At 46.7% G+C, this 27,121-nt stretch overlaps 1 protein-coding gene across 1 annotated transcript in view; it reads left to right on the forward strand.

Annotated features, from left to right (window-relative positions):
• The window catches only part of CACNA1I (calcium voltage-gated channel subunit alpha1 I), a 699,757-nt gene extending 673,703 nt beyond the window's left edge, over positions 1-26,054 (forward strand). The window contains exons 34-35 of the mRNA XM_063940720.1: positions 15,699-15,895; positions 25,001-26,054. Of these exons, the coding sequence (XP_063796790.1) occupies positions 15,699-15,895; positions 25,001-25,684 (881 nt within the window). The 3' untranslated portion in view covers positions 25,685-26,054. The remainder of the gene's footprint in view (positions 1-15,698; positions 15,896-25,000) is intronic.
• Positions 26,055-27,121: the final 1,067 nt, after the last annotated feature.

The raw sequence follows: 27,121 nt of genomic DNA on the forward strand, positions 1-27,121 counted from the left end.
GCTGGGACTCCGTAAGGACCATGGGGAATAGCGGCTCCGCAGGAGACAGGGCACAAGAATAAAAGCTTTAGGATCAGGTGGTGTGCACTGGCTCCTCCCCCTATGACCCTCCTCCAAGCCTCAGTTAGATTTTTGTGCCCGAACGAGAAGGGTGCAGGCTAGGTGGCTCTCCTGAGCTGCTTAGAATAAAAGTTTAATTTAGGTTTTTTATTTTCAGTGAGTCCTGCTGGCATGAGTGGATTGGGCTTCTTAGGCTACTGGACATTAGCTCCAGAGGGACGATCACAGGTACAGCCTGGATGGGTCACCGGAGCCGCGCCGCCGTCCCCCTTACAGAGCCAGAAGAGACGAAGAGGTCCGGTGAAATCGGCGGCAGAAGACAATCCTGTCTTCAGACTAAGGTAGCGCACAGCACCGCAGCTGTGCGCCATTGCTCTCAGCACACTTCACACTCCGGTCACTGAGGGTGCAGGGCGCTTGGGGGGGAGCGCCCTGAGACGCAATATAAATGATAATACCTTAGGTGGCAAAAGAATACATCACATATAGCTCCTGGGCTATATGGATGTATTTTAACCCCTGCCATTTTTACACAAAAAAGCGGGAGATAAGGACGTCGTGAAGGGGCGGAGCCTATCTCCTCAGCACACAAGCGCCATTTTCCCTCACAGTTCCGCTGGAAGGACGGCTCCCTGACTCTCCCCTGCAGTCCTGCTTCAGAATCAGGGTAAAAAAGAGAAGGGGGGACACTATTGGCAGCAAATGACAATATAAACAGCAGCTATAAGGGAATAACACTTATATAAGGTTATCCCTGTATATATATATAGCGCTGGGTGTGTGCTGGCAGACTCTCCCTCTGTCTCTCCAAAGGGCTCGTGGGGTCCTGTCCTCTATCAGAGCATTCCCGGTGTGTGTGCTGTGTGTCGGTACGTGTGTGTCGACATGTATGAGGAGGAAAATGATGTGGAGGCGGAGCAATTGCCTGCGTTAGTGATGTCACCCCCTAGGGAGTCGACACCTGACTGGATGATCGTGTTCAAACAATTAAGTGATAATGTCAACACTTTGCAAAAAACTGTTGACGACATGAGACAGCCGGCAAATCAATTAGTGCCTGTCCAGGCGTCTCAGACACGTTACCTCAGTGGGTCGACACAGACCCAGACACAGATACTGAGTCTAGTGTCGACGGTGATGAGTCGAACGTAATGTCCAGTAGGGCCACACGTTACATGATCACGGCAATGAAGGAAGCATTGCACATTTCTGACACTACAAATACCACTAAGAAGGGTATTATGTGGGGGGTGAAAAAACTACCAATAGTTTTTCCTGAGTCAGATGAATTGAATGAGGTATGTGATAAAGCGTGGGTTTCTCCCGACAAAAAACTGCTAATTTCTAATAAATTATTGGCACTATATCCTTTCCCATCAGAGGTTAGGACACGTTGGGAAACACCCCCTAGGGTAGATAAGGCGCTCACACGTTTATCTAAACAAGTAGCGTTACCGTCTCCTGATACGGCCACACTCAAAGAACCAGCTGATAGAAGGCTGAAAAATATCCTAAAAAGTATATACACACATACTGGTGTTATACTGCGACCAGCAATCGCTTCAGCCTGGATGTGCAGTGCTGGAGTCGCGTGGTCGGATTCCCTGACTGAAAATATTGATACCCTGGATAGGGACAATATATTGTTAACTATAGAGCATTTGAAGGATGCATTACTATATATGCGTGATGCACAGAGGGATATTTGCACCCTGGCATCAAGAGTAAGTGCTATGTCCATCTCTGCCAGAAGAACGTTATGGACGCGTCAGTGGTCAGGGGATGCGGATTCCAAACGACATATGGAAGTATTGCCGTATAAAGGGGAGTAGTTATTTGGGGCTGGTCTTTCGGACCTGGTGGCCACGGCAACGGCTGGAAAGTCCACCTTCTTACCCCAGGTCACTTCACATCAACAGAAAAAGACACCGTCTTTTCAAACTCAGTCCTTTCGTTCCCATAAATACAAGCGAGCAAAAGGCCATTCCTTTCTGCCCCGGGGCAGAGGAAGGGGAAAAAGACTGCACCATGCAGCCGCTTCCCAGGATCAGAAGCCTTCCCCTGCTTCTGCCAAGTCTTCAGCATGACGCTGGGGCTTTACAAGCAGACTCAGACTTGGTGGGGGCCCGTCTCAAGAATTTCAACGCGCAGTGGGCTCACTCGCAAGTGGATCCCTGGATTCTACAGGTAGTATCGCAGGGGTACAAACTGGAATTCGAGGCGTTTCCCCCTCGCCGGTTCCTGAAGTCTGCTCTGCCAAAGTCTCCCTCCGACAGGGAGGCAGTTCTGGAAGCCATTCACAAGCTGTATTCCCAGCAGGTGATAATCAAGGTACCCCTCCTACAACAAGGAAAGGGGTATTATTCCACGCTGTTTGTGGTACCGAAGCCGGACGGCTCGGTGAGACCAATTTTAAATCTGAAATCCTTGAACACTTACATAAAAAGGTTCAAATTCAAGATGGAATCACTCAGAGCGGTGATAGCGAACCTGGAAGAAGGGGACTATATGGTGTCTCTGGACATCAAAGATGCTTATCTCCACGTCCCAATCTACCCTTCTCACCAAGGGTATCTCAGGTTTGTAGTACAAGACTGTCATTATCAGTTTCAGACGCTGCCGTTTGGGTTGTCCACGGCACCTCGGGTCTTTACCAAGGTAATGGCCGAAATGATGATTCTTCTTCGAAGAAAAGGCGTATTAATTATCCCTTACTTGGACGATCTCCTGATAAGGGCAAGGTCCAGGGAACAGTTAGAAGTCGGAGTAGCACTATCTCAGATAGTGTTACGTCAGCACGGGTGGATCCTAAATATTCCAAAATCGCAGCTGATTCCAACGACACGTCTTCTGTTCCTAGGAATGATTCTGGACACAGTCCAGAAGAAGGTTTTTCTCCCGGAGGAGAAGGCCAAGGAGTTATCCGAGCTAGTCAGGAACCTCCTAAAACCAGCCCAGGTGTCAGTGCATCAGTGCACGAGGGTCCTGGGAAAAATGGTGGCTTCTTACGAAGCAATTCCATTCGGAAGATTCCATGCAAGAACGTTTCAGTGGGATCTACTGGACAAATGGTCCGGTTCGCATCTTCAGATGCAGCAGCGGATAACCCTGTCACCAAAGACAAGGGTGTCTCTCCTGTGGTGGTTGCAGAGTGCTCATCTTCTAGAGGGCCGCAGATTCGGCATTCAGGATTGGATCCTGGTGACCACGGATGCAAGCCTGAGAGGCTGGGGAGCAGTCACACAGGGAAAAAACTTCCAGGGCTTGTGGTCAAGCATGGAAACATCTCTTCATATAAACATTCTGGAACTACGGGCCATTTACAATGCCCTAAGTCAAGCGAAACCCCTGCTTCAGGGTCAGGCGGTATTGATCCAATCGGACAACATCACGTCAGTCGCCCACGTAAACAGACAGGGCGGCACGGGAAGCAGGAGGGCAATGGCAGAGGCTGCAAGGATTCTTCGCTGGGTGGAAAATCATGTGATAGCTCTGTCAGCAGTGTTCATTCCGGGAGTGGACAACTGGGAAGCAGACTTCCTCAGCAGACACGACCTTCACCCGGGAGAGTGGGGACTTCACCCAGAAGTCTTCCACCTGATTGTAAACCGTTGGGAAAAACCAAAGGTGGACATGATGGCGTTACGTCTAAACAAAAAATTAGACAGATATTGCGCCAGGTCAAGGGACCCTCAGGCAATAGCGGTGGACGCTCTGGTGACACCGTGGGTGTACCAGTCAGTGTATGTGTTCCCTCCTCTGCCTCTCATACCAAAAGTACTGAGAATCATAAGAAGGAGAGGAGTAAGAACGATACTCGTGGTTCCGGATTGGCCAAGAAGGACTTGGTACCCGGAACTTCAGGAGATGCTCACGGAAGACCCGTGGCCTCTACCTCTAAGAAAGGACCTGCTCCAGACTTACCGCGGCTGCGTTTGACGGCATGGCAGTTGAACGCCGGATCCTGAAGGAAAAAGGCATTCCAGATGAAGTCATCCCTACCCTGGTCAAAGCCAGGAAGGATGTAACCGCAAAACATTATCACCGCATTTGGCGAAAATATGTTGCGTGGTGTGAGGCCAAGAAGGCCCCTACAGAGGAATTTCAACTGGGTCGTTTCCTCCATTTCCTGCAAACAGGACTGTCTGTGGGCCTAAAATTAGGGTCCATTAAGGTTCAAATTTCGGCCCTGTCGATTTTCTTCCAGAAAGAACTGGCTTCAGTACCTGAAGTTCAGACATTTGTAAAAGGGGTACTGCATATACAACCTCCTTTTGTGCCTCCAGTGGCACCTTGGGATCTCAATGTTGTTTTGAGGTTCCTTAAGTCACATTGGTTTGAACCACTCACCACTGTGGACTTAAAATATCTCACATGGAAGGTGACGATGCTGTTAGCCCTGGCTTCAGCCAGGCGTGTGTCAGAATTGGCGGCTTTATCATATAAAAGCCCTTACTTAATTTTTCATTCTGACAGGGCAGAATTGAGGACTCGTCCTCAATTTCTCCCTAAGGTGGTTTCTGCTTTTCACATGAACCAACCTATTGTGGTGCCTGCGGCTACTAGGGACTTGGAGGACTCCAAGTTACTTGACGTTGTCAGGGCCCTGAAAATATATGTTTCCAGGACGGCTGGAGTCAGAAAGTCTGACTCGCTGTTTATCCTGTATGCACCCAACAAGCTGGGTGCTCCTGCTTCTAAGCAGACTATTGCTCGTTGGATTTGTAGAACAATTCAGCTTGCACATTCTGTGGCAGGCCTGCCACAGCCAAAATCTGTAAAAGCCCATTCCACAAGGAAAGTGGGCTCATCTTGGGCGGCTGCCCGAGGGGTCTCGGCTTTACAACTTTGCCGAGCAGCTACTTGGTCAGGGGCAAACACGTTTGCTAAATTCTACAAATTTGATACCCTGGCTGAGGAGGACCTGGAGTTCTCTCATTCGGTGCTGCAGAGTCATCCGCACTCTCCCGCCCGTTTGGGAGCTTTGGTATAATCCCCATGGTCCTTACGGAGTCCCAGCATCCACTAGGACGTCAGAGAAAATAAGATTTTACTTACCGATAAATCTATTTCTCGTAGTCCGTAGTGGATGCTGGGCGCCCATCCCAAGTGCGGATTGTCTGCAATACTTGTACATAGTTATTGTTAACTAAATCGGGTTATTGTTGTTGTGAGCCATCTTTCCAGAGGCTCCTTCGTTGTTATCATACTGTTAACTGGGTTCAGATCACGAGTTGTACGGTGTGATTGGTGTGGCTGGTATGAGTCTTACCCGGGATTCAATATCCTTCCTTATTATGTACGCTCGTCCGGGCACAGTATCCTAACTGAGGCTTGGAGGAGGGTCATAGGGGGAGGAGCCAGTGCACACCACCTGATCCTAAAGCTTTTATTCTTGTGCCCTGTCTCCTGCGGAGCCGCTATTCCCCATGGTCCTTACGGAGTCCCAGCATCCACTACGGACTACGAGAAATAGATTTATCGGTAAGTAAAATCTTATTTTTTTATTGCGTAATAACCAACAGACGGAAATTAAGTATAACCAGTGGATACAATAATGAACACAATTTTTCCCAGTAAATTTTGTATCAACTAGATTGCGGGGGTAACTTTACTGCTACTTGAATTCAACATATAAATTTGTGCAGTAACCATTTGATCAATGGAGGGTGCCGTGCAATCAAGTCCTTTTTAGGACTAAAATATTGGGGGTAATTCCAAGTTGATCGCAGCAGGAAATTTTTTAGCAGTTGGGCAAAACCATGTGCACTGCAGGGGGGGGCAGATATAACATTTGCAGAGAGAGTTAGATTTGGGTGGGTTATTTTGTTTCTGTGCAGGGTAAATACTGGCTGCTTTATTTTTACACTGCAATTTAGATTGCAGATTTAACTCACCCCACTTAAATCTAACTCTCTCTGCACATGTTATATCTGCCTCCCCTGCAGTGCACATGGTTTTGCCCAACTGCTAAAAAATTTCCTGCTGCGATCAACTTGGAATTACCCCCTTTGTTCCTGCTGCATATAAGGCATATAGCCTGTTAAAATATAATATATTTGAAGTGAATATTTCTGATACTTTTTGCTCCCTATATACACCCTATAAAAAGTATATATATTACAGGGGGTATCATATTTTAACGATAACTACAATAAAGGTTATGTTTTAAGAATTAAATAATTAATACATACAACAATTTTTTCTATTTAATGAGTGCGCCAGACAAGGGTCTTTTCTTTCTTGTTTGTTAATCTCCCAGATGTCTGTAAGAGGAGGTTGGTGCGTACACACTGGGCGATTCGCTCCATGAGCGATATCGCCTAGTGTTTCCCCTACGCTCCTGGGCGGCTGATAGTGGGTACACACTAAATGATATCATTAACGATATCGTTCAGTGGCGTCACGCCGTGACAGGTCCGAACATGCAGTTTTGGACAGTAAGTCCAAATTGACCTGCATGCACAGGCGTCGGAGGGGGCCGATAACGATGTGTGGGACTGAGCATCATTCACACTGGGAGATATTATAAATGATATTGCTCAGAAGGGTGAAAATGAGCGATATTGTTTAAAATAAAGCATAGTGTGTACGAACCATGAGGCCAATATTCTGTTAGGTGCGGTGAGTTACCACACGGTAATAACGGGCTTTTTAGCCTGATCATGCTATTGGGTTATCCAATTGCATCCTGTTTTTACCATGCGATAACTCAACCATTATCGGGCAATAACACATGGGAATTCATGATAACATCGCGGACCCATGCGTTCGGGTCCGATATTAGGTCTCCATGGGCTGGTTAGCAGAGATTCTGCTTTGTGTGCCTGAGGCACACGAAGCAAATTCCCCGATAAATTAAGGCTTATGGGGCTAATATGATAGCCCCGCCGGAATCCTTTAGCTGTGGTAACTCACCGCAGCTAATAGGATATCAGCCTAAGGGCCTACAGTGTAATTCAAGGCTGAACGCAAATGTATTAGCAAAGGCAAAGTTGCGATCAATTGCAAAATGAACGCAAATCTGCACACACACAAAAAAAAAACACGCCTACAGTGCAAACTAACAAAAAAAAACTCCAAATACACAAAATAGGAGTCATCCTGAAAGCTATGCAAACTAGCGTTAGCATACCTCCCAACATGACCCTCTCCAGGAGGGACACAATGCTCTGCTTCTGGACTTCCCTCGTAATTTATGATTGCCCTCACCTGTGCTGAAACACCTTTCTTATCCATTAACCTGTTCAATACAGGTGATGCCAATCACAAATTAAGAAAGAAGTCCAGAAGCAGAGCATTTTGTCCCTCCTGGAGAGGGTCATGTTGGGAGGTATGAGTTAGAAGCAATTATACTGCAGTTTCTTTGCAGATTAGCGTTCATTTGCAAAAAGAGAATCTCTGCCTTAGTGTTTCCAGTAAATTAAACTATAAACACAGTGTAATGTGCTTATGTTACTAATGTCCTAAATTGTAAAACATAAACAGTCTGAATGATGCACTTACCAACATAAGCTAAACAAAGAAACAAACCTGAAATTCAGAATGCATAAGGGTCAAAAACCTGCAGCTAAAATGGTGAGGCCGCACATAAAACGGTGTGTGTGATTTTACTATACAACATCAGCTGTGTGCGATTATTTGCTAATTGTGCAGCCATCGCATCAATCATCGATGTTACTGCTGCCATTATAATGACTTGCATGTGGGGGTCATTCCGAGTTGATCGCACGTAGCAACTTTTTGCTGCTCGTGCGATCAACCTGCCGCCGCCTATGGGGGAGTGTATTTTAGCATAGCAGGGCTGCAAAGGTTTGTGCAGCCCTGCTGTGCTAAAAAGGTTTCCTGCAAAACAAGACCAGGCCTGCAGTTACTCACCCAGTGTGATGGTTCCAGCGTTAAAGGTCCCGGTCCTGACGTCAGACATCCGCCCTCCAAACGCCCCGACACGCCTGCGTTGGACCCACCACGCCTGGAAAACGGTGAGAATCCACCCCAGAACGCCTCCCGCCTGTCCGCTGCGATCACATTTGTTGCTGGCGGCGGCGTTGCCCGGCGACGATCGTCACCAGGCAACGACGCGCATGCGCAATGTGTCCACCATGCATGCGCATTTCCAACACGTTCGCACTGCAGTGAAGAACCGCTGTGTGCGAACGGGTCGGAATGACCCCCAGTGTGTGTAGCTTTATACCTGCCCAGAATCTGCGTTGACTTTTTCTGTTCTTTAAGGTTGCCTGTCTGCAGATATGCATATGCACCGCCCTGGACCCAGGTACCCACTCCCACTACACGCCCCTGTTACACGCCCAGATTTGTAACCTTGCAGAGACTGCCCACAGACACTCCTCACCACGCCTTTTTAACATTGTTTAGTTGAGGGGTTGTTTTATGCGCCAGTCTGCTGAATAATTTAGCGGAGGTGATTTTAATTTTGCACATGCACAGTGTATCGATTATTGGACGCTGCAAATGCGTTTGCATTTGCGTTCAACCTTGAATTAAGCCCTAAGTCGCATGCAAGTTCTGCTGATGCCCTTTTCCCCAGGTAAGTGGGCGGTCTGGCCAATTTGATTATGTGATTCAGTCATTTGAACTGTATTCGATTGGCCATGCCACCTTCATGAATTTGTACATTGGTGGTAGAGACACAATGACACAATTGTTGCACCGCGCCCCCACACCTCCCATTTGGCTGCCCCGCCTCCTGGTTTTAACTAAGCCCTAAAATGTATTGCCACTATAGCAAAAGAGTAAAATATACTTGAATTGAATACACCGAATCCATCTTGCACCATTTCTTCAGTCATGATCTCCAAATCAGGAAAAAAAACATATCTCTAAACAAACCACTGATACTAGGGGGCCTATCTACTGTTTATAAGGGTTTTTCTCCAATAATAAACAATTCATATTGCATTCATTTTTCAGAACTTCTTAACGCTTGTGTGCTGATACAGTTCTTCCAAAATGATGCTGTCCCACATTCCCTATAGTGAAAGACTTTGCTCCTAGATGCCCATAACTACCAGAGAGGAATCCAATGATCATAGCTATAATGGCTGATGCCATCTGAATAAAATTTGGCCTGTGGTCTGTAGAGTTAGTTTGCCTTGCGTTTAGGCCAGGCATGTCCAAAGTCCGTCCCGAGGTCCAATTGCGGCCTCTGCTCACATTTTTTCTGGCCCGCAGCCCACTGGCTGATCCAGCAGTGGGTGATCGCCCCCCCCCCCCCCCCCCCCACAGCTCCAGCACCAGCAGACCCGGGCTACAGTGCCGGCCCGACGCATACGCAGGCTACGTAGCCGCGTTGAGCGCCAGGCAGTAGAGGGCGCTGCTGCAGACAGAGAGTCACAGTGACTTCACTGTCTACAGCAGCGGTGGCCAGCAAGCGGCTGGTCCGCTCCCAGCCACCGCTGCCCGGCGTGCACAGACATCTCCAGCAGCAGTGACTATCTTAAATTCGGCGTCGGCCCATGAGCCAATCAGAGCTTGCGGACCGGCAGCTAAGGCTCCTGATTGGCTGCCGGACCGCGACCTCTGATTGGCTCACGGGCCTGCTCCGAATTGAAGATAGACACCGCCGCCGGAGACTGAGGTCCCGGGGCAGGAGAGGTGCACGCTGCGCTCTCCTCCCCTCACAGCAGCGTGGTGAGCAGCACTATTTGGCGGGAGGCACTGTGGGGATATGTGTATCTGTACTGAGAGCATATCTGGCGCTGTGGGGATATGTGTATCTGCACTGGGGGCATATCTGGTGCTGTGGGGATATGTGTATCTGCACTGGGGTCATATCTGGCACTGTGGGGATATGTGTATCTGCACTGGGGTCATATCTGGCACTGTGGGGATATGTGTATCTGCACTGGGGGTATATCTGGCGCTGTGGGGATATGTGTATCTGCACTGGGGGCATATCTGGCACTGTGGGGATATGTGTATCTGCACTGGGGGCATATCTGGCACTGTGGGGATATGTGTATCTGCACTGGGGGCATATCTGGCGCTGTGGGGATATGTGTATCTGCACTGGGGGCATATCTGGCGCTGTGGGGATATGTGTATCTGCACTGGGGGCATATCTGGCACTGTGGGGATATGTGTATCTGCACTGGGGGCATATCTGGCACTGTGGGGATATATGTATCTGCACTGGGGGCATATCTGGCACTGTGGGGATATGTGTATCTGCACTGGAGGCATATCTGGCACTGTGGGGATATGTGTATCTGCACTGGGGGCATATCTGGCACTGTGGGGATATGTGTATCTGCACTGGGGGCATATCTGGTGCTGTGTGGATATGTGTATCTGCACTGGGGGCATATCTGGCGCTGTGAGGACACTGGGGGCATATCTGGCGCTGTGGAGACATGTATCTGCACTGGGGGTATATCTGGCGCTGTGGGGACATGTGTATCTGGCACTGGGGACATCAGTCACCCACTATCTCAATGTCACCGTACCTCAGTCACCCATTATCACCCTGTCACCCTGCCTCATTTACCCATTATCTCCCTGTTACCCCTGTCTCAGTCACCCACCATTATCTTCCTGTCAGCCCTGTCTCACCAGTAGCCTATTATCTCCCTGTCACCCACTATCACCCTCTACCACAGGGAGTACAATTGTGTAGCCACACCCTTTTTTGTAAGACCACACCCCTTTCATCCCATCAAGGGGCGCCAAAATAGATTTTTGCTTGCTAAAAAAAATAAGCATGGGCCGGCCATACTGGGCTACTAGGCTAGCAGAGCAGCAGCATTTTCTCTAACTCCTCCTAGCGCACAGAACCTCTGTGCTCCACCTCCCTTCACATGGCGGCATCCGGTAGCGGGTGACAGTGCATGCTCCGCAGCCCCTCTTTAGGAATCTGGCCTTAAAACGCATCGGCTGTCCCCTGGCTCCCTAATCTGCTTGACCCGGTGTATCGGCTGACTCGACCGGCTCCACCTGCTGCCCCTGCAAGAATGTCAGGCTGAATGGTCGGCCCCCACACATATTCACCTCACAAAATCTGGCCCTCGTTGCAAAAAGTTTGTACAACCCTGGTTTAGGCTATGTTAAATAGGCTAGTTATTTAAAGCATGTGCAAACTGCATGGTTTTCAGGGAGAAAAAAGGTTACTAAATAGACCAATAAATGACTCCTACAGTATCATCTACCAGTCAATTAAAAGAGACCAGCATGAGAAACTGTATGAGATTGGCTGGCATCTAATAAAAGTACTGGTTACTCCCAGTCAGGATCCCAGCTGTTAAAACACTGATGGCCAAACTCCCGACACTGATATAATGCCGGCGCCGGCATACCGACAGCCTGGATCCCGATCAAGTGACTGCCGGGACATAGGAGAGGTAAGTTGGGTGGATAGGTTTAGGCTGCCGGGACATCGGAGAGGTAAGTTGGGGGGATAGGTTTAGGCTGCCGGAAGGGGGTTACAATTAGGCACCCCCAGGGAAGGTTAGGGTTAGGCACCAACAGGGAGTGTTAGGGGGTTAGGCTGCGGGGGGAGAGTTAGGCTGCAGTAAGGGAGGGTTAGGGGGTAAGGTGGTCAGGGTTAGCTTGCCCCCCGACCCATGGGGATTCTAAACAAGTGACAGGTGTTTGTCTAAGCAGGTATGCCATTTATATGGGGTTTTATTTCAGGTTTTTACTGTCATTTGGTCAACCTGTGAAAGTCATAATTCAATCAAGTACAAGTTACCTCGCATTTGCTTTTAATTCTGCTAAAGTGTCTGAGGAATTCAATCACAAATCCAGTGATCAGCGTTGCTCCCTGGAATAAGGCTTAATACCATTCATCTTTGCTAGCACCTTCAAAAAACAAGTGATATTATTTCCGATTCCAGGAAGCAATGCTGTTCAGGGGATTTGTTATTTAATTGTTCATAGCCTGGTTAAAATCATGTATGAGGTAACTCACACGTAATTGAATCACCCCCCATTGATTAAATATCATAGTAATTCACAAAGGCAGTAAAGTAATAAAAAGAATTAATATTGCACATCAGGAACAGAGAAGAAGCATGCACAATGGCATACTCATAGTGCCACGTGTAAGGAAATATGATATGATTTGGGAAGAAGTGCCAATTCCAGGCAATATGGTATTGAGTTCTGTTTTTGCTTTACCATGCAGAGGAATGTCATCACACACTGTATTTGTAATTGTGCATGCCACCTATGGATAGACCTGGCACAATGTCGATCAGTTCATTCTGTATTGTGGTGTCATTGCAGTAGGATTATGTATGCTTAGATAAATATTCCACCTGTAAAGCTATAGAATTTTGTGTTCAAGGGCCTATTGTTCATGTGCAATAGATCCGTTATACATGCTGCAAAAGTAATATCTGCATGTGTTTATTAATTGACCCATTTAGTGTTACTGCAGCACCAGGGCCGGATTAAGGGTTGTGAGGGCCTAGACCAACAAAATTGATTCCAAGCACCACTCCCCCCCACCCCTTTTTTCCGATGCTGCAGAGGGAGGAGAATGAAAGACACAGAGGGGTACCTCTGTCACTCTGCAGCTGCAACATCTGGGTGCACCAACACTCACTGCAGGATGGGGGTAGGCGGGCTTCTCATGACTTACTACACTTTTGGTAGCATTGCCTCCAGTAACAGCCGCTCCGGGTCCTAGTGCCCACTGGCTGCAGCAGATAATCAGAAGCAGCGCTCCTACAGCCAGCAGACATCAGGACCTGGAGAGGCTGCGAGACAGTCAACAAGCAGTGTCTGGCCCGGGGCAACCGACCCTTCCATACCCCCCTCCCCTATAATCCGGCCCTATGCAACACAGGAGATACACTATTACTGATATCTCTTAAATCAGCACAGTCAAGATGTGACACTGCTATGGAGACCTACATTCACCAAACTCTGATAACTGAACAGTTTCTGAGTTTGACTGCAGGAACTGACGCCATATTCAGATGACATCAGGTCCCGAGGCCCTGTTCCTTGCTATGGGAAGGAGGTCCCAGATGCAAAGAGAGCGATCTATTTGCAATGTGCTCACGGCAAATTGAATATCAAAGTACTGTAACAGTGGAGCCGATGAGGCAAAATGATGAAAATGCCGCCAAATGTGGAATAAGTTAAATATATGAATAAATATATATATATATGTGTGTGTGTGTGTGTGTATATATATATATATATATATATATATAGAGTCAAAGCAGTGTGCGGCACTCAGGTTTTCAGAGCAAATAAACACCACTGTCCGTCCGGACCTCAGCATCTGTTATTAGAGTGCCGGACCATTTGCAACACATATATATATATATATATATGTATATATATATGAAAAGTTTTGACAATTTCACAAATGTTATATTTATTTTCACATTTTTGCAGCACAACTATAACTTTAACAGATAAATCTGCAGAACATTAACTTTATTCTGCAATTTGACACCAAATTTTGCATGTATAGCTTGTGGGATTTAGGCTGCAATGTTCCAAAACCTAATCCACAGCAGAATGAATTTACTGATGCCATCCTAAATACAGATGTATTCTTGTACAGGATGCAGCGTGAGATGCCTGGTGTGAGTGACTCGCCAGGTCCCGTGCAACTCTACTAGCGCCAGGTGTCTTTTTTGCCAAAAATGCATTTTAGTTGTAGCAAGATACGACTAGGACACATGAGGAGACTGAGCTGATTAAAGTGATATGTGATGTATATTGTGTGTGACTGAGTCTGCATGCAGCGCAGAACAGAGCTTGTATTTGAAAAAAGGTGCGGCTGCTACATTGTAGCACTTTGTGTACAGATTCGGAGACTTAAGGGGGATACACACTGGGCGATTTCAACCTAAAAAATAAACGATAATGGCATAAATGTCAATATCATTTATTTTTAGGATGAAATCGTCCAGCGTATACGGCGGTGATATTGGGGACCGATGAATGATGCATGCACCCCACCCCATTCAGCGATCACCAATATTGAGCTGACATGCAGCTCAACCCGTCAATGGGGGTCATTCCGAGTTGTTCGCTCGCAAGCTGCTTTTAGCAGCTTTGCACACGCTAAGCCGCCGCCTACTGGGAGTGAATCTTAGCTTAGCAAAATTGCGAACGAAAGATTAGCAGAATTGCGAATAGACACTTCTTAGCAGTTTCTGAGTAGCTCCAGACTTACTCGGCATCTGCGATCAGTTCAGTCAGTGTCGTTCCTGGTTTGACGTCACAAACACACCCAGCGTTCGCCCAGACACTCCTCCGTTTCTCCAGCCACTCCCGCGTTTTTCCCAGAAACGGTAGCGTTTTTTCACACACTCCCATAAAACGGCCAGTTTCCGCCCAGAAACACCCACTTCCTGTCAATCACACTCCGATCACCAGAACGAAGAAAAATCCTCGTAATGCCGTGAGTAAAATACCTAACTGCATAGCAAATTTACTTGGCGCAGTCGCACTGCGGACATTGCGCATGCGCATTAGCGACTAATCGCTCCGTTGCGAGAAAAAAATAACGAGCGAACAACTCGGAATGACCCCCAATGTTGGGCTGAGCTGCATGTTCGGGAATGCCAGCGGTGACGTCACTGAACGTTATCGTTGAATGATAACGTTCAGTGTGTACACACTATATCGTTGAATGCTATATCATTCAACAATATAGTCATTCATCGCTGGCAATTCCAAATCGCCTAGTGTGTACCCGCCTTTAGTCACACACAGTTATAAAAGTGTCATATATCAAATTAATCAGCGCAGTCTCCTTGTGCCAGTGGCGGATTGGGATGGAAAACCAGCCCAGGAAATGTATGGAAGCAGCCCTAATTGCTGTGGTCTCATGAAGGAGTGGGGTCTGTTGAGGTGCAGTCTCTTAAAGGAGTGGGGTCTGTTGAAGGGGGGAGGGGGGCCCTCCTCATAAGGCCTGATTGCACGCAATTGTGGCCTTCTTTGCGTCTTTTTCTGCAGTTCTCTCTGAAACCAGGGGCGGATTGGGAACTTAAAGTGGCTCTGTAAAACTCTGTAGAAGTGGCCCAACATGGGCAGCACAAGAGGTATAACATACCATGTAGCTATGGCAGCATCACTGGATGGCAGAGTTGCTGTACTGCAGAGATGGAATAATAGAATGAATGGGGACAATGCAGTGTACAGGGTGCGATGGGCTGCCTGTCATGTGTGTGTATGTGTGTGGGGGCACATGACAACACACAAAACAGGCCCCACAGACACGTTGGCCTACAAAGAATCTTCCTGGTGAGCCATATGGCCAAACTGCCCTTGCCTTGTGGGTCCTAGTTGCATGCATTGAGACTAAGACACATTTTCGGCAAAAAAGAAATGCCCAACACTAGCAGAGACTCACAGGATCTGGCGCACCAAGAGGGGCTGTTTGGCATGACTGCAGCAATGATGTATGAGGACACATCTGTATATTCATAGACTATGCATTCAGAAAAAGATATTGTTTACTAATTGTGGAACCATATGCTGTAGTATTTTGAACCATAAACAGTGTATTTATGGAACTTTTCAGTTCTGTATAGTGGTCTGTTCCACTTTAAAACTCCGCTATTGTAGGTATAAAAATGACTCAGAATTGACAATTAAGAATAATAACAATGTTTTCTTTCCACTTTGTGTCTATAATCTTTTACCTCCAGTGTCTCCTCCGGCTCTGCCTACAGATACATTGATTCCCCTTTTGCCAGTCCCTGCAGAGTTCTTCCATCCTTCTATCTCCACCACAGGCAAAGATCCCGAAGACCCAGCACTCCAGAGAAGCCTCTCTAAACTTTCTTCTCCAGAATCTTGGGCCACACTGCGATCCCCAGATGTCAACTGCTCACTACTTAGGCAGGTGAGGTACCTCTCCCCACTTCCATTTGCACAACTGCACCAACATTTGTTCTGTGGGGGTCATAGTTTGTCTGGCAATACAGTATCATGGCATTTGCATAGAAGCAGAGATGGGAGCAATTGGGCAGGGTAAGGACATTCCTTTTGAAGTTCAGTATGGAGTAGGCACACCTATGTGACTCATGTTGTGGAGCCGTACTGAGACATGAGGTCATTGTAATTGTAAAAAGGGGGGAAATGTATTTGTTGCCAGGTATGCCCATCCCCACCTGATTCCTGTACTAGCTCACTGCTGTAGGAGATGTCTCATTCTGTTGTTTTCATGATGCATTTCCTACCTAACATTCAATTCCTAAAGTATGCTTGTAAAATAAAACATTATTTCATGATGTGTGACATGCCACTCTCACTCAATGCTCTACCAGTCCCAGTGCTGTGCCACCCTCACCCAATACACTACCAGCTCCAGTGCTGTGCCACCCTCACCCAATACTATACCAACCCCAGTGCTTTGCCATCCTCACCCAATACTATACCAGCCCCAGTGCTTTGCTACCCTCACCCAATACTCTACCAGCCTAAGTGCTGTGTACCCATCACCCAGTACTCTATCAGTCCCAGTGCTGTGTCCCCCTGACCCAGTACTCTACCAGACCCAGTGCTGTGTCCCCCTGACCCAGTACTCTACCAGACCCAGTGCTGTGTCCTCCTCACCGAATAATCTACCAGCACCAGTGCTGTGTCCCCCTCACCCAATACTCTACCAGATCCAGTGCTATGTCCCCCTGACCCAGTACTATACCAGACCCAGTGCTATGTCCTCCTCACCGAATACTCTACCAGCACCAGTGCTATTCCCCCCTCATCCAATACTCTACCAGACACAGTGCTGTGTCCCCCTCACCCAATACTCTACCAGACCCAGTGCTGTGTTCTCCTTACCCAATACTCTACCAGCACCAGTGCTATTCCCCCCTCATCCAATACTCTACCAGACACTGTGCTGTGTCCCCCTCACCCAATACTCTACCAGACCCAGTGCTGTGTCCTCCTTACCCAATACTCTACCAGTGTCACGTCTGGTAGGGTTTGAGGATCCGGCAGCTGAGATTTGCCCGAGGAGGTAGCAGGCTGTGAATGAACCAGATGAGGGGGCTGGATATAGTTCCTTCGCATGGGACACGGAGCAATGAAGAAAGTAGGCGGGGTTTGAGAGTCAATGGAAAGTATTTATTATGTACAGGGCTGAGGTAGGGAACTGAGGCTGAAGCACAATGGTTAAAGACGTGGCTGGAGGTGAAGAACTGCGGACTGTGATTTGAAAGACGAGACTGTAGATGATGAACTGTGGAACTGTGGATGGTAGTTGAAAACGTGGCTGGAGACAAGGACTTTGGTTTGGAAAACGAGGCTTGAAGATAATAATCTGCAGGCTGTGGTCAGTGGTACAAAGGCGTGGCTGGTGAAGGAGATCTGTGGAGTGTGGCTTGAAAGACGAGGCAGAAGATCCGGGGCCGACTGTGCCCAAAGAGTCTTACTGGACCGGGTTTTCCAGGAGCGCTTCCACAGGCAGTAGCAGGCAAGAAACGGCAGGGCTGCAGCAGCAACAGAGAACCGACCAAGCAGGATCAGGAGGAACCAAGATACAGCAGGAATCCTGGGAGCACAGGCTAAAGCACCTACAACAGGGTTGTAACTTGAAGCACTGGCATCCCTGTCCTAAACCAGCCCCCTTTTATAGGGAGAGCTTCCCCTGGATTGGCTGGAAGAAACAGGAAACAGGAACTATGCTTAAAACTTGGTCTCCAACATGGCGGCGCCCAGTAATGCAGACCTTTTTGCAAAGCCACATTGCTCACTGCCCCTGGTCTCCAAGCAACGGTTCAGCAAGAGTGACCCGCTGTAGCGGCGTACCGCCGCCACGAGCGGACCCCCTCACCTCCGCTACTGCTGCCCACGGATCCGGCGCAGCAGCCCCCCTTTGCCGCTGCCCGCACAACGCCAAGGAAGCCAGCCCCGCGGCCCCAGCGTACCGGTAAGACTCCGGACGCTGACAACCAGCACCAGTGCTATTCCCCCCTCATCCAATACTCTACCAGCACCAGTGCTATTCCCCCCTCATCCAATACTCTACCAGACACAGTGCTGTGTCCCCCTCACCCAATACTCTACCAGACCCAGTGCTGTGTCCACCTTACCCAATACTCTACCAGCACCAGTGCTATTCCCCCCTCATCCAATACTCTACCAGACCCAGTGCTGTGTCCTCCTCACCTAATGCTCTACCAGACCCAGTGCTGTGTCCCCCTCACCCAATACTCTACCAGACCCAGTGCTGTGTCCCCCTCACCTAATACTCTACCAGACCCAGTGCTGTGTCCCCCTCACCTAATACTCTACCAGACCCAGTGCTGTGTCCCCCTCACCCAATACTCTACCAGACCCAGTGCTGTGTCCCCCTCACCCAGTACTCTACCAGAGCCAGTGCTGTGTCCTCCTCACCGAATACTCTACCAGCACCAGTGCTGTGTCCCCCTCACCCAATACTCTACCAGACCCTCCTCACCGAATACTCTACCAGCACCAATGCTATTCCCCCCTCATCCAATACTCTACCAGACCCAGTGCTGTATCCCACTCACCCAATATTCTACCAGACCTAGTGCTGTGTCCTCCTCACTGAATACTCTACCAGCACCAGTGCTATTCCGCCCTCACTCAATACTCTACTACCCCCAGTGCTGTGTCCTCCTCACCTAATGCTCTACCATCCTCAGTGCTGGACAAGGATTCCATAAACGTGTGGTCCCCTACCTTGTTTATAATAAACCCCCCTCTTCCAAGAGGCTTCACACCTCATTGCCAAAAGTAATGGTGCTTTTATGATCCCCATATTGTGGAGCCTAAATAAAGTAAAAGAAAATAAACTTTAATGAAATAAGACTCCCCAAAATACTTGTTCACTGATGTCTTCACCATTGGAAATTAAAAAGAAAACCCTTATTTGGTACTATAATAGTCCATCACGTAATTTAATACAAGTGAAGGAAAGTTTTAAAGAGTATTTTATTTAATTTGTCTATTTAAAAATGTATTTTTTAATTTATTTTCATTCTGTTCACATTATTGCTTTAATGAGAAGAAGGATTTTAGGGAGCTCTGTCCATTATACTAGGAGAAAAGTGCGACACTCCAGGTATCCCTGTCTTGATAACTACACTATTTACCACCTCTGGGTTTCATCTGGGCCTAATTCATGTTTATACGCAATGTCGGTTTTCCCAATGGAGCGATTATCAGCAGACTGCGCATGTGCTGCAATCGCATTGCACATATGCCAAGGTACAGTACCTTTGTGATCGCACTGAGATTTTAAACACAGAGGGATTGACAGGAATGGACAGTCTGGGGGAGTTAACAGGGAGTGGCAGCAAAAATCCAGGAGTCATGGGTGTTTTTTTCGAGGCGTCTATCCACCTTCAGCTGCTATCATGTATATACAAAAACATGGCACCAGTGTTGCTATAGTAGTGTCCAGTTTGCGTAGCCACACGGCTTCCCTAGCAGTCAATGGGGGTAATTCCAAGTTGATCGCAGCAGGATTTTTGATAGCAACTGGGCAAAACCATGTGCAGTGCAGGTGGGGCAGATATAACATGTGCAGAAAGAGTTAGATTTGGGTGGGTTATTTTATTTCTGTGCAGGGTAAATACTGTCTGCTTTATTTTTACACTGCAAATTAGATTGCAGATTGAACACACCACACCCAAATCTAACTCTCTCTGCACATATTATATCTGCCTCCCCTGCAGTGCACATGGTATTGCCCAGTTGCTATCAAAAATCCTGCTGCGATCAACTTGGAATTACCCCCAATGTTCCTCGTTATTGTGTATAGGCTGCATATATGAACGCAGTTGTCAATGAGTTTGCGATGGGTGTCTATCTTCTTTCCTGGGCAGCAGCTTCACTTGCAATGATGGGGGTAATTCTAAGTTGATCGCAGCAGGACATTTTTTAGCAGTTGGGCAAAACCATGTGCACTGCAGGTGTGGCAGATATAACATGTGCAGGGAGAGAAGGATTTGGGTGGGTTATTTTATTTCTGTGCAGGGTAAATACTGGCTGCTTTATTTTTACACTGCAAATTAGATTGCAGATTGAACACACCACACCCAAATCTAACTCTCTCTGCACATGTTATATCTACCTCCCCTGCAGTGCACATGGTTTTGCCCAATTGCTAACTAAATTCCTGCTGCGATCAACTTGGAATTACCCCCGATATCAATGATATCAATTCCTAAACATTTGCAACTGCGTCGGCAAGTGCATACAAACATAAATTAGGCCCACTATACTTTTGTTCTCCTTGTTATAGTGAAATCCGGGTGGTCTTCTGTTTGCCGGCGGGCGGGCTCCCGGCGCTCAGTATACCGGCGCCGGGAGCCCGACAGCCGGCATACCGACAATTATTTTCCCTCGTGGGGGTCCACGACCCCCATAGAGGGAGAATAAAATAGTGTGGCGCGCGTAGCGCGCCACCGTGCCCGTAGCGTGGCGAGCGCAGCGAGCCCGCAAGGGGCTCATTTGCGCTCGCCAAGCTGTCGGTAAGCCGGCGGTCGGGCTCCCGGCGCCGGGATGCTGGTCGCCGGGAGCCCGACCGCCGGCCAGCCGTAGTGAACCCGTGAAATCCAGCCCAAGATCTAGCAGGTTGAGGATTTGCAGACGAGCGCACTGTTTGTTTTTAATTATTAATTTTATTTTATTAAACACTGCACTGTGCATCGGGACCATTTGTGTGGTAGATTCCATTATAGAATGTATCTGTAAGTGTGTCTCATTAACATTAACGAAAGAGACCTGATCATCACTTGTTTTTAGTGGAGAAATAAATTTTAGGGGCACTTTTAACAGTGAAATCAAAAGCTTCTTACAAGCTAAAGTGACATTATAAAATGTTTATATACTGTCATGATTTGTCTAAGCTATACAGTGCATCCGGAAAGTAATCACAGCGCTTAACTTTTTCCACATTTTGTTATGTTACAAAGCCTTATTCCAAAATGGAATTAATTTTTTTCCCTCAAAATTCTGCATTCAATACCCCATAATGACAACGTGAAAAAAGTTTTTTGAGATTTTTGCAAATTTATTAAAAATAAAAAACTAAGAAATCACATGTACATAAGTATTCACAGCCTTTGCTCAATACTTTGATTTAATTAAAGCCTCAAGTCTTTTTGAATGTGATGCCACAAGCTTGGCACACCTATCTTTTGGGCAGTTTCAACCCATTCCTCTTTGCAGCACATCTCAAGCTCCATCAGGTTGGATGGGAAGCGTCGGTGCACAGCCATTTTCAGATCTCTCCACTCAAGGACATTCACAGAGTTGTCCTGATGCTACTTTTTTAATATCTTGGCTGTTTGCTTAGGGTCATTGGGGGTGATTCCAAGTTGATCGCAGCGGGAATTTTGTTAGCAGTTGGGCAAAACCATGGCCCTCATTCAGAGTTGTTCGCTCGCTAGCTGCTTTTAGCAGCATTGCACACGCTAAGCCGCCGCCCTCTGGGAGTGTATCTTAGCTTAGCAGAATTGCGAACGAAAGATTAGCAGAATTGCGAATAGAAATTTCGTAGCAGTTTCTGAGTAGCTCCAGACTTACTCCTACACTGCGATCAGTTCAGTCAGTTTCGTTCCTGGTTTGACGTCACAAACACACCCAGCGTTCGCCCAGACACTCCCCCGTTTCTTCAGACACTCCTGCGTTTTTCCCAGAAACGCCAGCGTTTTTTGCACACGCCCATAAAACGGCCAGTTTCCGCCCAGAAACACCCACTTCCTGTCAATCACAGTACGATCACCAGAACGATGAAAAATCCTCGTTATGCCGTGAGTAAAATACCTAACTTTTGTGTAAAATAACTAAGCGCATGCGCTCTGCAAACCTTGCGCATGCGCAGTAAGCGACTAATCGCAATATAGCGAAAATCGGCAATGAGCGAACAACTCGGAATGACCCCCCATGTGCACTGCAGGGGAGGCAGATATAACATGTGCAGAAAGAGTTAGATTTGGGTGTGGTGTGTTCAATCTGCAATCTAATTTGCAGTGTAAAAATAAAGCAGCCAGTATTTAGTATTTACCCTGCACAGAAACAAAATAACCCACCCAATTCTAACTCTTTCTGCACATGTTATATCTGCCTCCCCTGCAGTGCACATGGTTTTGCCCAACTGCTAACAAAATTCCTGCTGTGATCAACTTGGAATTACCCCCACTGTCTTTCCCTCTATCCTGACTAGTCTCCCAGTTCCTGCCACTGAAAAACATCCCCACAGCATGATGCTGCCACCACCATGCTTCACTGTAGGGATGGTATTGGCCTGGTAATGAGCGGTGCCTTACTTCCTCCAAACATGACGCCTGACATTCACACCAAAGCGTTCAATCTTTGTCTCATCAGACCAGAGAAATTTGTTTTGAGTCCTTCAGGTGCATTTTGTCAAACTCCAGGTGGGCTGCCATATGCTATTTACTAAGAAGTGACTTCCGTCTGGCCACTCTACCATACAGGCCTGATTGGTGGATTGCTGCAGAGATGGTTGTCCTTCTGGAAGGTTCTACTCTCTCATCGGGTTCTTGGTCACCACCATGACTAGGGCCCTTCTACCAGATCGCTCAGTTTAGACGGCCTGCCAGCTCTAGGAAGAGTCCTGGTGGTTCCGAACCTCTTCCATTTACAGATGATGTATAACACTGTGCTCATTGGGACCTTCAAAGCAGCAGATATTTTTCTGTATCCTTCCCCAGATTTGTGCTTCGAGACAATCCTGTCTCGACGGTCTACAGACAATTCCTTTGACTTCATGCTTGATTTGTGCTCAGACATGCACTGTCAAGTGTGGGGCCTTAAATAGACAGGTTTGTGCCTTTCCAAATCATGTCCAATCAACTGAATTTACCACAGGTGGACTCAAATTAAGCTGTAGGAACATCTTAAGGATGATCAGTGGAAACAGGATGCACCTGAGCTCAATTTTGAGCTTAATGGCAAAGGCTGTGAATACTTATGTACATGTGATTTCTTAGTTTTTTTATTTATAATAAATTTGCAAATATCTCCCAAAAAAACTTTTTTCATGTTGTCATTATGAGGTATTGTGTGTAGAAGTTTGAGGGAAAAATGAATTTATTCCATTTTGGAATAAGGCTGTAACATAATAAAATGTGGAAAAAATGAAGCGCTGTGAATACTTTCTGGATGCATTGTAAATAAGGCTGAACAGATTTGATTTTAGGAATAAACATAAACAGCATGGATGGTGTTGAGCAGTACAGATTGTGTTATGGTTAGCACTGAAGTTGCGGGTTCAAATCCCACCACAGCCCTAACTGTGTGGAGTTTGTATATTCTCTCCATGCCAACCAACAATATACTGGTAGGTTAAGTGGCTCCCAACATAAAATGAACATAGCATTTGACGGGAAATAAGAACCCCATGGCACATCCAGGGCCGGATTAAGGACGTCATAAGCCTGGGGCTGAAAATGTTCAAGGGCCTAATATGATAAGTGAAGGAGGAGAGGCCAATGCCATGTAGACCTCGTACCCCATAAGCCTCAATGTCTTCCTAAATATATAAAAGTACAAAAATTTAATAATTTTGTGTGGAAAATAGAAATGCAATTTTAATACTTATGATTTATGGCCTACCGTGTGACCAGCTGGTGGCTGCTCATCATCATGCTGTTATGATGATGGGCCTATTTTTATGTGGAGGCCTGGAGCTGGGGCTCCATCCTCCCCATTATTAATCTGGCCCTGGGCCCATCTAGTCTACTCATACTGTAGTTTTCTTCATTTATGCTGCCCCGGTTTATTTGTTGACGTGTCACACCATTGTAGTTAGTTAACTTTTAGACTCTGGACCTAGGGGGTAATTCCAAGTTGATCGCAACAGGACATTTTTTAGCAGTTGGGCAAAACCATGTGCACTGCAGGGGGGCAGATATAACATGTGCAGAGAGAGTTAGATTTGGGTGGGTTATATTGTTTCTGTGCAGGGTAAATACTGGCTGCTTTATTTTTACACTGCAATTTAGATTTCAGATTGAACACACCACACCCAAATCTAACTCTCTCTGCACATGTTACATCTGCCTCCCCTGCAGTGCACATGGTTTTGCCCAACTGCTAAAAAATTTCCTGCTGCGATCAACTTGGAATTACCCCCCTAATTCAGACCTGATCGCAACAGCAAACTTTTTCTCTAATGGGCAAAACCATGTGCACTGCAGGTGGGGCAGATGTAACATGTGCAGAGAGTTAGATTTGGGTGAGCTGTGTTCAAACTGAAATATAAATTGCAGTGTAAAAATTAAGCAGCCAGTATTTACCCTGCACAGAAACAAAATAACCCACCCAAATCTAACTCTCTCTGCACATGTTATATCTGTCCCACCTGCAGTGCACATGGTCTTGCCCATTAGAGGAAGATTTTGCTTTTGCGATCAAGTCTGAATTAGTGTTTGTTCTTTTGCTCCATAATTCAATAAAAATAATTTGCACTAAAATTAACTCTAGTGTGTATGTGTGCATGTACATGTGGTAGGGGACATAGATTGTAAGCTCCACAGGTGCAGGGACTTATGTTAATAACTAAATATTCTCTGTGAAGCACTGGAGAATGTGTGCGCTATATAAATAACTGGTTATAAATATAATGGAAAGGGTATAATTAAAGGTATAGGAGGTTGGACTTTGATGTGACTAAGTTTACACTTTTGCTAGGTTCACCTTCTAAAGATGTTAACATCTCTCTTCGCAATGAGAGTGGGAGATGTGCACCTTGATGTTTGCTGGATGGGCCACAGAGGTACAAGTGCAAGCTAATGTAATGCAGGGGTGCTCAGCAAATTATCTCTAGTGTTTTCTGTTGCTACCCACTTTCAGTTAACCATGAAACTGTATTTACATTTGCAAACTCTCTACATCAGCACAGAATAGTACTTGTTTTCTGGTAGACACTTTTAGGGCATCTTGTGAACATCGATTACCCTTCAAAAGATCTATAAATAATGTTATGTTCCTTTATTTACAGACAACAGAAAGCAATTCATCAATGGAAAGCGGTAGCGCAACCTCTGAGGACAGCCTACAAACCACGCTTGAGGATAGTTTAAATCTAAGTGACTCTCCCCAGTGTACCTTAGACCTTCCTGATCTCCGTGTAGCTCCTGTATCGCATCGTACAACCCTTCCTATCTCTAGCCTTTCCATGATGCAGAGGAGGAGCAATCGCCCTAGCTTTGCACTTCAGAAGGTTCGACGACATCAGCGGAGTCATAGCAGCGGTGGTAGCACTAGTCCTGGATGTACTCTTCATGACTCCATGGACCCTTCTGATGAAGAAGGGGCTGGAGGAAGCCTGAGAGGCACAAGTGAGCCCTCAGAGACACTTAGCAGTTTATCCCTCACATCCCTTTTTTCACCACCTTCTTCCTTAGCACCACCTGGTGGTGTCATGAAAAAATGCAGCAGTGTAAATAGTCTTTCTGTTGCTCCTTCTAGGGTAAGAGGAGCAAAGCAATTTTACACAGTTGATCCACAGGGCTTCCTTTCAATGCCATCATGGGTGATGGATTTTTACCAAACTTCTACTCCCTCAGACAACCAACAGAGTCGTAGCAGTACCGCAAAATTACCAGCTGTTGAAAGAGGGATCCCTAAAAGTAGAGTCTCAGGAAATGTGGATTGTGGCAATAATAGTCGGAGGAACAGATGAGATTTATTTATCTTTCTTTGGGTGGGTGGCAGGTCAGTTTCCTGGAGGATGATTTCCTAACTCAGCAAAGTGGAGGGGAATGGCCTTACGGCTCTCAAACAGACGGGCAGGAAACGTTACATTACCTCACTGTGTGAGCCAGCCAAGCAATGCAACTGGAGACAAGAGAGAGAAAGTCGGCTGAGCTCTAGGGCTCCGAAGTGGAAGAACCGCTGTACTGTAACCAGCCTTTGGGGCTATTACATATAGTATATAATATATATATTATTTTATTTATATATATTTTATTTTTACTCTTGCTTGGACTTTCTGAAAGTTTGTATTATAAAAGGTATCTTTATGTGGCAATACAAATATTTGGTGGAGGAGAGTTAACGACCTTCATTTTTGGTCAATCTTTGATGTTATATCTGTGAAACACACACACATTTTAATAGGTACATTCTGGAAGGGGGAACATTACAGAGTCACCCCACGCACCACGTTTATTTAGAAATGTGATTGCTCAAATCATATAAGATCTATTCTCCCATTTATGGGCCTGATTCAGAGTTGATACTCAATTCGGTCTACGGACAGATCTCTCGATTTGTAGCAAATGGGGCATGATTTGGGGCCTGCATATCAAACGTAGGACAATTACTGGCGGTTAACACATATAAACATATACTGTATGGAACATTGTATGTAATATATTTGTTGGCTGACTTACAGTACCCCAAGAATCGTCAGCGTTGTGTTTCACAGCCGCCGCTGCACCCGGGACTCAGCATTCAGCTTCACTTCTCCTTCCTCTATAAACCCGCCCCCAGACTCCCATTGGGTAGATTCATAGGTCTGGTGGTGTGCCTATAGAGGAATAAGAAGTGAAGCTGAATGCTGAGTCCCGGGTGCAGCGGCAGCTGTTATCCACAGCGCTGCCGATCCCCATGCCATGTGTGGTCGATGCTGCAGCACACGGGCAGCAGCCACCACTGGTCGTAACTAAACTTGCAACTCAGTGGGTGAGGATGGGGAGCAATGAGGCATTTGCACTAGGGATATATGTGCTATGTTGATAGAATTGCTGGTTATTCAGAGGTGAGCGTATGGAGATCTGTCAGGCATCTGTTGGATCTCTTACACCAATGATAGGGCCGGTTTAAATGTATTCTAAAGATGTGGTTGACTGCTTTCACAAAATTATGGATGGGTGGTGCTGGGGTCACATAGATGCGGCAGACTCTGAATACAAGCAGAAATTCACCTTTATTCCCCAAACATGGAAAGCTTTACATGCATCTCTGTATGATGCCCAAAAGTATGTTTTTTCCACTCAACTCACGATGCTTCTGTGGTGCCCAGGTAAAATTGTTTAAAGTAAATTACACTTCTCTGACGTCCTAGTGGATGCTGGGACTCCGTAAGGACCATGGGGAATAGCGGCTCCGCAGGAGA

Source organism: Pseudophryne corroboree, chromosome 9 (assembly GCF_028390025.1).
Source record: "Pseudophryne corroboree isolate aPseCor3 chromosome 9, aPseCor3.hap2, whole genome shotgun sequence".
NCBI lineage: Eukaryota > Metazoa > Chordata > Amphibia > Anura > Myobatrachidae > Pseudophryne > Pseudophryne corroboree.